The sequence below is a fragment of the Eufriesea mexicana genome, unplaced genomic scaffold (genome assembly GCF_001483705.2).
Source record: "Eufriesea mexicana isolate 0111107269 unplaced genomic scaffold, ASM148370v2 scaffold2839, whole genome shotgun sequence".
Lineage (NCBI taxonomy): Eukaryota > Metazoa > Arthropoda > Insecta > Hymenoptera > Apidae > Eufriesea > Eufriesea mexicana.
The window spans coordinates 11,794-26,294 of NW_016910923.1; the positions used below are offsets into that span (position 1 = coordinate 11,794).

Below are 14,501 nucleotides of genomic sequence, written 5' to 3' on the forward strand. Positions count from 1 at the left end.
AAAAAAAAAAAAAAAAAAAAAGAAATGGAAAAAGAAGAAAGGAGGATAGAAACAGTCATGAAAAGCTAGGAATTTAATAGGTCTTCGTAAAAGAGAATCGTGATACTTAAACGTGGCAAGTTCTAGCAATCTCTTCAGGTAGCCGTAACTATTCTACGATGTTGTGGTCAACGGTAATAGAACAGGCCCGGTTAAATAGTATATTATCAGTAGGCAATCAATTACCGATAGCAGCGCTTTAATGCGCAAAACAATTAAGGGAAAGAAAGGCTAGCTACCGTCCAGGGATTGAAATTATTAAAGAGTAATGCCTCAAAGATTCATGAGGGCGTGTTCCGGCGCGGTCATTGCCGATGGAAAACAACCTCGAGGAGCATAACAGCTCGGGGAGTTACTCGGTGAAAAACTTAATTACAGGGATTAATTTACCTTTTACTGTGGCGCGTACGAAGCGTGTCCCTCTGCAAAGATCCGTCCCCGTTGCTTCCACCGTAATGACGATGTAACCTCGCGGCATCTAACTCGTGGTATTCGTCGTCTTGGCCGCCGGAAGTTGTACCGTACGTCGAGCTTCCTCTCATTTGTAGCTGCAGATCGCTCGCGTAGCTCGCGGCCTGAGAGTCCAGTTCTGCGTAGAGCGCCTCGTCCGTTTGCATGTGGGTGTAGTGGTTCTCCACCGGGAGATTCATCGCCCGTCTGTGTTGCGGAAGCGACAGAGGCGTCGTGACGACTCCCGGTGTACCGCCGCCGCGTCGCGAGCCTAACCACGACCACACATTGTGCCCTTGAATCACATCACACGAACCCGTACAAGTCGCGTACTTCTCATTTGCTTTACGTCAATTATCCCGGTACCGATATCCCGAGCATCCCGGGTACGTGTATATACCACACGGGGGGCAGGGAGGGAGGTACCCGTGGCAACCACGTTGCGGAATATTCGTCGGGGTACCGGTGTAACGATACTTTGATTAACGGTTCGCAGGGATACGTACCAGGGCTGGGAGCGACGTCGTGATAAGGTGGTAGCTTATCCAGTTCAAGAGGCGGCCGGTCGGGTATAACGGCCACTCCACCGCCAGCTCCGCCTCCACCACCTGGGCCGCCGGCTTCTTGAGCGTTCGAGTCCTCGACGCCGACGCTGCAGCAATTCGCTGGAACAGAAACAAAGAAAAAATAGGTCCCACGTGAGGCTTGGTCCCTTGGAAAATCCGTTGGCAAGGATCGTGAACGAAAGTCGCGCTCGAGTTTCACCGTTGAGTAGGGGGGTCGGGGCCCAGTGGGACACGAATCACGAGATGAAGCTCGTGAAGTGCCAGGTGAGCTTGGACAGAATCCTGTTACGTTACACGCACTCGGCGTGTGCATGCACACGTATATACGCACAGACGCACAGGGTCGCGTGCATAGATATATTACAGGTATACGTGTATACGCGGACCCGAATCACCGCATTATGACATGAGCTCGCGTATGGGGAGAGAGGGAGGAAAAAAGCGGCTGTTTTCTGTATGGCCTCATTGTGCGCCCGTCATCGTGCTGTCATGGCGCTCATAGAAACGCGGCAGAGTTTGGGGTGGATGGTAAGAGAGATAGAGCAGGGGCGGGTGGAGGAATCAAGGCAGAAGGAGGAAGGAAGGGGCAGGGAAAAAAAGGAATTCGGAATTCATAGATCAGAAGCGCCGCCTCGCGGTAAGTGGGCATGAGAATGCCAAGGGAGAAAAAAAACGAGATTATGGGAATCCCATGGTCGCGTCCCTGTTTCGCGACGGTGCGACTCATAACCTACGCACGTAGGAGACACTCTTCTCTGGTTGTCGTGGTCGTCATCGTGGTCGTCATCGTGGTCGTCATCGTTGTCGTTGGCCGTTCCCCGGTGGTTTTCGTCGTCGTGAACCGCGCGGAGTCGCGGAGCGGAGTCGCGCGTCGCAACGCGCCTTGGCGGCTGTCACTTGCCAGGAGATACAGAGACTGGTTCTCGTTTATCGCGGTGCCCTTACACACCACCGACACGCACGCGTGTGTGCCCGTGCAACGGGTATAATCTCCTCTTCGTGGCTCTCGTCTAGACGCTATTTTCTTCTTCTTCCGAGAAGCTGCAGCTCGCGAGGATAATCGCTGATGCACTCCAACGTTCCAGAATGAAAAGCAGGGTGACGTACCCGAGGTGAAACTTAATTCTTCCTTTTTGCGGCCGCCGTTCCTGGATATTTATAACAAGCCGTTACACTGTAATTTACATAATTAGCATCTATGCATCGGCCACGAGATTACCTGGTAATGGGAGACGCGAATACTCGGGCCTCTCGCGCAAACTCTTTCGACGCGGCGGTTAATGTATTTTAACAGCAGCGTCGCCGCATTATCGGTTCATCGACGGTTTCAACATTTTCATCTAACCATCCGACAAGCCGACGGGCAATAGCAGATTTGTCTTGCATTATGCGAGGAAAATTGTTCGTTGCTTCCTTTACAAAGGGATAAACGGTGAACCTGCTCGATCGGGACCAATTACTCGCAGCTTTCGAGCGTTTCAAAGATTTCAATTGCCGCGGACACCCTTCCCCGCGACCCTAATCAACCTTCCATTCATTACGAGCCACTCACGGAGCCGGGTGCTCCATCAACCACGAGGATAGGCGCGCGCGACTTCATTTGCGAGGCGAGTGCCTAGAAATCCGAGTGCAATCGATTACGTCGACGAGCGTGCGGTAATCGCGTTATTTATCGTCGAACGCGGTCCCCGGCATTCAGTTGGCGCACGCACAGATGGAACAGCAATTTAGCATTCCGCGGCAAGCGTTAAGCCGTTTATTGCTATCGTAAATAAAGCGGTGTCGATTTATCGGCTCGCCACTCGGGCCACGTCGTCGTCCGTGGATCGGTGCCCGTGCTTATAATTGAACGTCCAACTGTCACAAAGATTTCTTCGTCCTCCTTCTCGGCTCCACGGCACCGTGCCACCCCCGGGGATGAGAAACCACGCACGAAACTCACGGTGCACGTCTCGCACGGTCCCATCGGCTGATTACGCTCTATACTTCCCACCTAGCTGGCGAGGTGAGGTAATCGGATCCGTTTCTTTTCCACGCTGTCGCTTCGACTCGCCCTTCCGTGGACGCGTTAACCCGCGTGATTTACCGGATCAGATGGTTCGAATATTAATTGGTCGACGGATGCATTAGCCCGGCAACCGGGACGCGTGAAAATCGTGCCGTGTCGTGACAGCAGGGGGCAAATGTTCTCCTCACGATCTAGTAGATTCGAACGTCTATAGCCCCGGATTCTATTTCCCGTCAGCCGTGCGTGCTCGTTAGGGCCCGTGGATACACGGTTCTGTTTGATGTTCCCTTCATGCTCCGTGATTCCTCCGCGCGCGTCATCGTGTCAGAAAGATTTTCACTCATGTGAGAAAAGTATTCACGAAGCACGACCATTCACACGATTCCTCGTACGACAGAGGCGTCATCGTTTTCAGCGGGTTCCCCCGCGAGTGATTTCCAATTCTTAAACACTCGTCGCGAAGATGCACGCGCGCCTGTAGTAAATCTTCCGATTCCGACTCAGAAAAAGAAAGAAACGAAAAATAATGGAAATGGATATTCTTTGGAGAACAAAATCCGCAAAGAAAATACGCGAAATCCTTTAAACGAGTTCGCGTGATCGTTGTCGTGGACTTTTGGATGGAGCAGCAGCAGCTGATTCGGCGTATCGAGTGGTGGAACGCGCGATAAGCCGATTAACGCATTCGATTCACCTATTCTACCTGGCTCTCGAATCGCCATTGTGTCGCGTCGATCGTACGGGAACCTAACGTGTACGGGCTCTCGTCTTTTTTGCGCAACAGCCCCTTTCAGCCGTCCATTAACGCCTCTCTTGTCCGCTGGCATTCGCGGCGATTCTTACGCACGGTTGTACACTTCAACGATGTTTCATTAATTCCTCCTTTTTTTCCTCCTCTTCCCTTTTCTCCTCCTATGAAATTGCCCGCCGCGGCTACATCACCGCGCGCGCGGCTATTCAACCAAGTCACTTCTGGTCTACCCCCTTACGGTAGAAATTCCAATTACACCCATATTCGAGTACAGCTATAATTTCTACGCTGACAAGTTTACATGGACCACGGACCAACTACTGCTGAACATAGTCTTCCTACAATCGTTGCGATTTTAACGTAATTAATAGAAATCGAGGAAGAGGAAGACGATGGGAGACATCATTCCCCCGACTTGCGTAAAAGGAACAACACTTCCTGGAGCACAGATTCTCGCCAGATCGTAACGCGATTTTAGAGGATTTTACTGTAAGGAGTGGTCCTGCCCTCACTGTCGCGAAGTCGGCTAGTCGCAGGTATCCTCTATGTGGCGGTGGTGGTAGAAGGGACGAGAGGAACAGGAAAGGATGCAATTTCGTCCCGGGTCTGTTAGTGGGTCCATCAGTAAGGCTACTTAGTAGAGATACTTAGGTGACAGAGGAACTTCTATTTAACACTAGAACTACCAACCCAGTCTAAATACAGTCCTACTAAGGGCCCATGTAAATGATAGACCTAGTAGCACGCGGCATATAAAACAACACAATATCAAAATAACGACACAGTCCACTTACAACCCATGTAAATGCTAGACCTAGTAGCACGCGGCATATAAAACAACACAATATCAAAATAACGACACAGTCCACTTACTATTCGAAGTCAAACACAATCTCCTCAAAGAGCCGTTCGTCACTAATTGTCGTCAAGCAAGAACGACCTAGTGACGAAATACAAGTATAGCAGTGACTGGTCCGAGAATTTTCCTTTTTGCAATCACCGAACACATATACCTGATTTAAGAATAAAATTGGTATCAACTCGTATTAAGAAAGAACTATAATCGATATATTCACTCATATTCACTGTACCGCTTAAAATGACTATAATCTGTGCACGTTATAGTTAGGTGCCCACTAAAGATTAGTAGCTTTAGTGTTAAGGGAGGTCGAGGGTTCACCGAGTACTTGCGAGAAAGCCCTCGAACTTCTTCAAAGTTGGAATGCATCTAGCAGCGAGGGTGAGAACGATGGTCGCTACATTAGGATCTCCCGCGTAATTCGAATAGCTTTAAGATCTCGCGCCACTACCCCTTCCGCGAAACCCGCGCAGAACTCCTCATCCCTGTCCGTTTATGTTTAATTAGCCGAGGCCTAACCTCTCGATTAATTACTCGTCTAAATGTTAATCGTGCACTGGATTTCAGTACCGGGGCGGCAATCATTATCTCAGAGAGGGCTAATCAATTTCTCCACGGTAGACGCCTTTGGCGCCACTGGTAGACAGCGTTACACTGCCCCCGAGTGATCACGACGTGCCGGTGTGAAGGGCACTTAAGAAGCAAATCGTGGATCGGTGAAGAACGACGACGGAGTCCAAGGAGGTTCAGTAAAACGAGTGTCGGATAATTAATTCGGGTGACCCTTGTATCCCTGGTCGGCAGTAACCTGCCCTTTCTCCTTCTATTTGCCCCGGTTCCCGTCTCCGTTCATCCTTCCAGCCTTCTCCGAGCCGGGGCTCGTAGCCGGTTCGTTCGTTGATCGTATCGTGCCGCGGGTGATTTTAAATCAGAAAGTTAATTAGACGCGTTTCACTGTCCTTTATGTCGCCCGTCCGTCGCGCAGCTTCGCTACCCTTTACGTGTGCACGAGAGAGCAGCAACAGCAGCAGCAGTAGCGGTAGCACGAGTGCTGCCTCGGTAGCCTCGGCCGGAATATACCGCCGTGAGCCGGCCTTCATTATGCGAACTAATTAAACTCCAATCGGGCCTGACACTCGACGCCACGGCTCTACTATGCTTCTCGTTTGCACCAATCGACGCCGTACGTCTGGCGCGGCTGTGAGGCCCGTGTGTCTCTCCTTCGACGGACGGGGACATCCGGATGTACGTCTGCGAGCCTTGAAACGAGGAAACGGGGAGAACAGGCCGATACCTTTCGAGATCCGTCCGTGTTACTCGAGGGGAATCGGATCGATTCGTTCGTTCGCATTCCTCTCAGAGGATTCTCGCCGATATTATTCTCTTTTCACGTGCAATCGTACACGGAACTAATCACGTTGCGATGATATACGTCGTGACAGGCGTAGGGTAGCCATGACTCTTTTCTCGACAGACTCTTCCGACCCCTTTGACGATCGCGCTGCACACGTGGCTAGGTTTCCTTCGATGCAGATAAGGTTTCATAGAGCGTTCACAAAGGGGAATAGAAGGAATTATTAGGAGGATATCATATTTTAATGACAAGGTACGGAAGCGGAGAACGGGTAGAACATTGAATTGATATCCTGCGTAGGGATTGGAGTAATTGCGAATGGCTTTGAACTGTCGGGACTGGGCATAACCGTAACTATAATTAGGGGCATTTGCTATGTTTATTATACTAATTTTCCCTGCCCGAGGTGTAATTATTTGGACGTATCGGAGGTTAAGCCAGGCTTCGGATAAATCGGGAATTATTTTTCATCGGAAAGGAGCTCCGCTGATCGTGGTCAATTTTAAATCGAGCTTTATGCGCGAGGAATTAAAGGATCATCGTTACCGGGATTGCAGCCGTTGCTGCACGTATACGCGAGCGTTTAACAACTGCGAGTGCTCGGAATTTATACATAGTTTGATCGTATACTAATTATACTGGGGTATGAGAACCTTCTTACCTCTGCCACCAGCGCTTTTTAATCTGCAACAGAGAAAAACAAAGGTTCCCATTAAAAACGAAGCACACATCGTCCACGACCGGGGAAAAGAACCGGGGAAAGAACCATAACCGTCTGATTAAAGCTCACGGAGTAATCAATTACCGATAGTTCACTCGTAATTTTCTCGATTCTTATTTTCGGGGTTAAAACGCTCGGGCGCAAGAAGAAACCGGCACGATGCAGACACACTGGGACGGAGGAATTATCCGCCATTGAAGCCGGCGTTCAGCAAAAGGCAATTAAAGTCACGACGCGAGCGTTGGTAAAAAATGAAATTCGCGTGGAATGGTAGTCTTTGTCTCGAGCGTGGCAGGAAATGGCTCGCTATAAAGACGACTCGATCTCTCGTCATGCTGGAACGAAAGCGTCGTCGAGCAGTTACGATTGTCCCTCCGTTCTCTAACACCTACCTTTTTTCCACCGATTTCCTCCCGGTACTTTTTGCCCTGTCGCAGACGTTCGCATTCAAATCGGCCCGATCTAGTTAGCAACCGGTTCACCCTCCTTATTACGGCTCGGTTCTCTCGATTTTGAAGCATTGCGGGTAGGTGGTAATTTAAGGGAGAATCGATCGGCCAACTGGATTCGAGCCGAGAGCAAAACCGCGATCGTTTCGCGAATCTACCTGATCGCCGATCCGTATCGGGGCTCGTCGTTGCTCCTTCCTCTTTGTATGGATTTCGAAGGCAATCTCACGGAAACCGGGCGCGCAGGTGTTTACGTTCTCATATTTCAATTCGAAATTCCACGATCGACCGGATAAATTCTTTCCCTCTGTCCAGCGGGCTGATTGAAACCGCCGGAACCACGGTCCAAAGTTCACGCTCGCGTGCAACCGATTCGTCTTATCGGGATTTATCGTCTCGCTTGATCCAGGTACCCTAACGTACGGGAATGCACGGTGTCGTACTCACCTTCGACAGTGAAGAAGCGTCACCATGACCACGGCGCCGATGCCAGCGGATACTAGGGACACTATCACTAGAGTCAGCACCCATCCAAGTTCGCCAGGAGCTTCTGCAAAAAGAGGGAAGAACAGCGATTAGACGGCGGCCACTGTAAACACTCCGAAGTCGATTCTGTCGCGGCATCGAACCGTAACGATCCGCCATCGATTCTTTGCGGCTACGCAGAAACGTTAAACGACGGTGTAAGAAGGTACTTCACGGGGGGACCAGCGGTCTCGTCGATGACTCTATCCCAGCGCAAACAGCTTTAAAAGCGTCGACATTTAGTAGCCTTTTCGCTTCCATCAACCTCCTACTCTTTTTACCCCTGGCATCGCGAGTGTCGCCGTTACCCGTTCCGCTTTGAACCCGAGTCCCTGTCTTTTCCTCTAGCTTCTTATCGACCAAGTCATAGCCCGTGAAAGTTCCCCGTGATCTTTTTCCGTTCTCCACGGAGCAAAAGCTATTTAACCAGCGTCAGAAGTTTCGCGTGGTCACGCCACACGGTATCTGGCGAACCCGATCGGCGCAGCATCGAGCAACGTTTTCATACCTCGTCCTGCGAATTCCCCGCGGTGGACGGTTTCGAATAAATTAGCCGACGGTGGCTCGCGTGTTACGTTCGCGGCTGCGCGTGAACCGCCATAATTGGTCCGCGGTCGCGCTTGCCGCGTCCGGTTTCCGCCCAGCGGGACACCCGTAGCTTTATTACGCGAGCTTAGCTATTATTTCTGCGGCACACCTACCAACGTGCGTAGGTCTGCTTCGCTTTTCGGTCCGCTCTGCTGGAAGCTCCTTCCAGTCGAGTAACGAGACGCGAAATTATCGTGCGCGAGGACGTAATCTAGGAACTCGGACTGGCTTTAAAGCGCACTGAAAGCCGCCGAGATCGTCCAGGGTGCAAGGGTAATCGAGTATTCGTCCCGTCCACAGTGCCTGCCGGTTTGCTTAGGCGTAGCAACCGATCTTCCTCGCTATCCTTTTCCACGATTTTCCACCGAGCGAAACGGCCTCAACCTCGCGAAGGAGCGAAGAAGTCGCGACGATTTAACCAGTTTTCAAGACCATTCGTCCCCCGATTCTCGCAGCTCCCGAGTCTCGAGGTCTCCCGCTTGCAACCGGTCGTCGAATACGAGTCCGCGACGATTATTCCCTTCGGCGTGCTCATTAGCGAGCCTCCGCCGATTCCACGAGATATCTTAATCCTTTAATGAAACGTTTCTGCCGGATTCCTAATTTACAGGCTTAATCGGGAGCGTTTTCCGCGGAACGAGTCGCCGCGGTCAGCTTTACTGCCAGCGCGCTCGTAAATAGGAGAGAAGATGTAATTTAGTCAGGAAGGAGCGCGAGAGATCGGCGACAACCACGGTGGAGAGGAGACGAAGGGAAATCCTCTTTGGCTCCTTTTACGTGGCAATGGGATTGCTTACTCGAGGTAATCGACGATCTTATCGGACTGGTTATTAAGAAAGACCGACTTTTATTTACGTATGCACAGGACGCGTCTCGTTCCTTGCTGGTAATATTCTGTGGACGGTTCGGATAGCCGATTAGCGCGCAAGAATGATCGAGATGGTAGATTTTTCAAGTCGCAACGTCTCTATATCGCGAGAAAAATCAACCACCTCGCCTGATCCTTGAATCATCCAATGGGCAACGATTGCACGAGTTACTTTAAATCGTGAGAGATCCCAGGATGGTGTTATCGAACGAGTCGTTATTAAATTCATACGAGACGGGATTTTTCGATCGTTTATCGATGAAAAATACGGAAAAGTCTCGGAACCTGTTACAACTATGGCACGACACGCGAAACCGTAAGCAGAGGATCGATACAACCGTGAATAGAGACGCTATTGTGCCCCCTGTTTATTCTATTTGTTGCATCGTGCAGAATGATCGAGATGGTAGATTTTTCAAGTAGCAACGTCTCTATATCGCGAGGAAAATCAACTACTTCGACTGATCCTTGAATCTTCCAATGGGCAACGAATTGCACGCGTTACTTCGAACGAGTCGTTATTAAATTCATACGAGACGGGATTTTTCGATCGTTTAGCGATGAAAAATACGGAAAAGCCTTGGGACCAGTTACGAGGTCTGGTGGCACGACACGCGTAAGCGGAGGAACGATACAAGCGTGGATAGAGGCGTTATTGTGCCCCCTGTTTATTGTATTTGTCGCATGGTGCAGAAACGCACGGGTGTTTGAACCCGTCGATGTACCGATTGTTCGCGACAGAAGGGAACACGAAAGGGTTCGCTGGAGAGGAAAAGAGGGGCGCTTGTAATCCGCTGCTGGCGCTCGACCCTGAGAAATCACCTAGCCTAAGTCCTGCTCCGTTCGTGACTGTCGACCGTCCGAGGCAACGCTCGGAGTCGTGCCCCATTCACGTCGCCTGTTTGGGAACCGTTCGCCAACAGTCTTTGGCCCTTTGTCCGGTGTCTCGACCTCGTTTCCTCCGCGGACTCCCGAAGGATGACTTTGAAACGAGTTTGATGAATTGCGCCTGGACCATGCTCGGATAGCGATCAATCATCGAGGTCGTCGGGCGACACGCTGAATCTATTAACTCTGGACACGCTCGAGTTTGCGATTACCCGCGACGTTTAATTTAACCGATAAAGAACAGCGGATTTTTGTTTCTTTTAATACGAATCAATTTCGGCTACGTCTGTTCACGGGGCACCGGTGTGAAATCGGAGGAGAGACACGGAGAAAGAACGTCGAACCGGGGGAGAAAAATGAAAAAAGAGGCAGGAAGAGAGAAGAGGACCGGGAGGTTAACACGCGAGCGTGTAAGTTTGAATTAACAGGTCGCATGGAAGCACGCGGAGCGACGAGGAAACGAAGAGGCACGGCGAGCGTGGAGGACGAAGAGGAGACGAGAGCAGCCCGTCTATCAGTGTCACGTTTTTGACGGGAACATAACAACGTGCACGCCACGGCTGATAACGCCTTACAACAGAGTTATCAATCATCTCCCGGCAGAGCTTGGTCACCTAGGATAATTCCTCTTCACTTGGAGCCGCGCGAACCGCTTAGCTATGCGTCGGGTTACAACGTTGTTTCGGCCCCGGGAAACAAACGAAAAAGGAGGAGAAAAAATCGGGGGAAAAAGGGAAAAAAGAACCGTTTCGATTTGGGAACGTCCCTCATCTCGGATTCCCTGTCAGAAACGAATCAAGCGTACGAGAAGGGACACGCTTTCTGTCGGTGTTTTCGACCCTTTGTACGCCTGTCGATTTCGCGTCAAACTCAACGGACCCACTCGACCATCGAACTTTTTGATTCCTAAGACCACGAGATCTTTTTCGTCGTTACCCATCCATCGTTCCAGGCGACGTGAATCGGTTTTCTCCCCGTTACGTAACCCAAGGGTAGTTCGATATGACGGATCCATCGTTTCGGGTTATTCGCTTGTCTCGTGTATCCCTTTTTCTGTGATTCGATAGTTACATGTTAGAGAGAGAGAGAGAGAGATGATAAAGTAATATAATAAGCCCATTTGCATCCAAGCGCGGAATAATCCGCGAGCTATGACGGTCACCTATCACCGAGCGCGGAATAATCCGCGAGCTATGACTGTCGCCTATCACTGAGCGCGGAATATTCCGCGAGCTACGACTGTCGCCTATCACCGAGTGCGGAATAATCCGCGGGCTGTCGATCCTCGTGCAAGTATCTTTCCCCGTAACGACCAATAATCTCGAAATAGCGACCATAAAGCGCCACTTATTTCTTCGATCGCGAAGATGGACGCACAGTGTTTGCCAATAAAATGGATCCCGTTTGTACCAACGTTTGTCCCACAGCAAGATCGTTCAATGGTGCTTCAATACGCAATCGTCTCAGCGTTTCACGAGTGTCTGTCCGAGTGTCGATTGGCTATTGGCCACTACGAGGATCAGAGACGCGCGATATCGTGGATATTTCACGTCGCTTTACATTTACGACCCCTTACATTTATATACTTTGCTCTACATTTTATCTCCCGTTTACCCCGCCTTTATCCGTAAAATACGTCTCGAGGGACTTTCTCGGATTCTTTAAAACCCGGGAAATTTCGCAAACATCCTTAAACGGAATATATAGCGGGGACAGGGGCTAAACATGTCCGTGGGACGCGAATCGCGGCGTTAACTCGGACCAAGTTGCAATTTACATTCTATGCAGTGGCAAGGGTACGAAAAAGTAATGCGCCGTTCTTGCGGGGCATTTCGGGAACCGTAAAAATGGCACTATATTCGCAACAATGCGCCGTCTCTCGCGTGCAGTATGTTGGCGGGGCCACGCGCTGGAGGATCGTATTTATTCAAACGAGTCGATAACAAAACTACCGGATGGACTCGTTCCACCCGACCATATTTTCGCGATAACCTACTGGAACGACCCCGCGGTAGAACTCGACGGGTTTCTCCGGTTAATAAATTCGATATTGTTACCCAGTTATAAGTCGACCGGACGCCCCGAACGTTTTCGCATTTAAATTTCGCCGATGGCTCATTTCCGTATCTCCGGGCCCCGTCTTCCACCCACGCACCCCGTCTACCGGGGTAATTCGATCAACAATGTATACACACGGGCGCGGGTTGTTGCAGGAAGGGAATCTTCGAGGGAAACAGATGCCCTGATAAAATGTGGAAGATCCGAGGAATGCAAACGGACAACCGGGGGTATGATTTACGCTTGTCGCTTTGGTACCTGAAAAATTCCCACTCGAGGACGACATTTTTCTCGGAGAGGCGAGGGGGCTGGAGGGGCCCGCAGGTCGAATTACGAGGTTCGACAGGTAGTCGGGTTTCGGGGCCGTCATTTATCGGGGCCGCGTATAAATGAGTTTTTTCTCGCTTCTCGTCCCTCAGCCTCGTCGGCATGGCGTCTCGTGGTCAGGCAGAATCTAATTTTTGATTTGTAAGCGTCCGTGGGGGGTCGACGTGCACGAGGACGCGAACGCCGCCGGTACACGCATTCTCCGGCTCGATTTTACACGTGTTCCCTGCCACTGGCGACACTCCGCTCCGACACGCAACGAGTTCGCGCTTATGCGCCGACACGATTTATGCGAATATCGTCGGTTTCGCGCGACGAGCCCGCGAACAGGTGTGAAAAAGCTGCGAGAAGCTGGCGTGCGATGCACGACCACCTTCGCGAACGAGACTCGCGGTGTGTTTCCTTGCTTCGCTTTCTATTAGCCGATGGAAAATTTCCTTGCGTAACACGTTGTTGAACGGTGACGAGTTAACTCGCCTTTTCCTGCTCAAACGTTGTTGACCGATAACGAGTTAACTCGTGATTGCACTTGCATTATCTATTTTAATTTACGAAACCCAAGGTGATATAGAATATCGCGTGTGAAAGTGATTTTGAAGATTAGATTACCAAATAATAATAGCTGAGACATGACATAGTTTCTGTGTAAAATTGCCGGTCAACAAGGTGATAATATATGCCTGAACGATCATTTTCTTCGCTCTTTGTGGGAGAATTTTAGTCACTAATTGCGATATTTCTGTTTATATGTTGTTGCTAATGTAGAGATGGGATTGGTGGTGGTATACAGAATTATTTATTAACCCTTTGCACTCGGCGAATTTTTCGTTACAGGAAAATAGCAATTCGAAGACTTTCTGCCATAAGGTCGACGATATTTCTATTTCATCGTTGGCTAATTGTAAATTTGATGTATTAATCAACATCCATCTTTAGAATCTGATTAAATGGTGACTGAGAGGCGCCTCTCGAGTGCAATGGGTTAATAATGAATTAACAATGTGTGAGTGATGATTAAACACACGAATTGTCTCTTTATACGAATCTATATCGATAGATTTCTATTTCATCGTTGGCTAATTGTAAATTTGATGTATTAATCAACATCCATTTTTAGAATCTGATTAAATGGTGACTGAGAGGCGCCTCTCGAGTGCAATGGGTTAATAATAAATTAACAATGTGTGAGTGATGATTAAACACACGAATTGTCTCTTTATACGAATCTATATCGATTCCCAATTTAAAACTATGCTCAATTTAACAACGCAATGACAACTCTGCCTGCAACAACTAAAGGTTCACAACTAGAACTGTCTACTAAGAACTGCACCAAAGAACTGTCTACTAATCACTTTTTGCCTTCTTTTATATCTTCCCCAACACGTAAACGTTTTCCAAAAGCCTCCCCCAATATGACCAAATATGATCATGATAACGGCCTGACGCATTGCCGGGGTTTCTCCGACCGACCTGGCCTTCGAAACCTTGGTTGACTTTCTAGGCTAAGGCTATCTGTACATGAGGTAGAAAACCTGCGATACTACATTAATGTAATCCATGTTCGTCCTTGTTGTTTGCGTATCATCGACTCAGTCCTTGTAGAACCGTTACGATATAAACACGTGCACGTTAAGACGTTGTTTTATTAAATAAAGTTTAACCACTTGCGGTGGCAAGAAATTCACAGACCGTGTGCCGGAATGGTCCAGTGTTTCTGTAACAATTGCCTAACGTGTATACCACGTCGTTGGCGATTCTGTGACAAAGCATTGCGACGTGCGTGACACGTCTTTTCAGCGCAAGTGGTTAATAAGAATATAAAATATATTTATATTAAAAATCACGCTTTGATTGAAAAATTGCGACGGGGGCATCATTGAATTAACGATGGTAATAATAAAAATTCCTAATATCGACATTTGTTTAAATTATATATATTTCTGTCAATTTGAGCCCTCGTGACGCCACCATCGAGTTCAGTGCCGGTCACCGGTAACCCCCATGGCATTCAACGTGTTAAAAACCAACACTCTGCAACCAGCAACAT

The 14,501-nt window shown here is 49.3% G+C and overlaps 1 protein-coding gene across 1 annotated transcript in view; it reads right to left on the bottom strand.

The window, feature by feature from the left end:
- Positions 1-14,501, bottom strand: part of LOC108550555 (TSC22 domain family protein 1) — a 33,496-nt gene that overhangs the window by 1,036 nt on the left and 17,959 nt on the right. Inside the window, exons 2-5 of the mRNA XM_017904305.1 lie at positions 7,645-7,747; positions 6,689-6,711; positions 996-1,154; positions 430-784 (exon numbers count right to left, since the gene is read on the bottom strand). Coding sequence (XP_017759794.1) covers positions 430-784; positions 996-1,154; positions 6,689-6,711; positions 7,645-7,747 — 640 coding nt within the window. The remainder of the gene's footprint in view (positions 1-429; positions 785-995; positions 1,155-6,688; positions 6,712-7,644; positions 7,748-14,501) is intronic.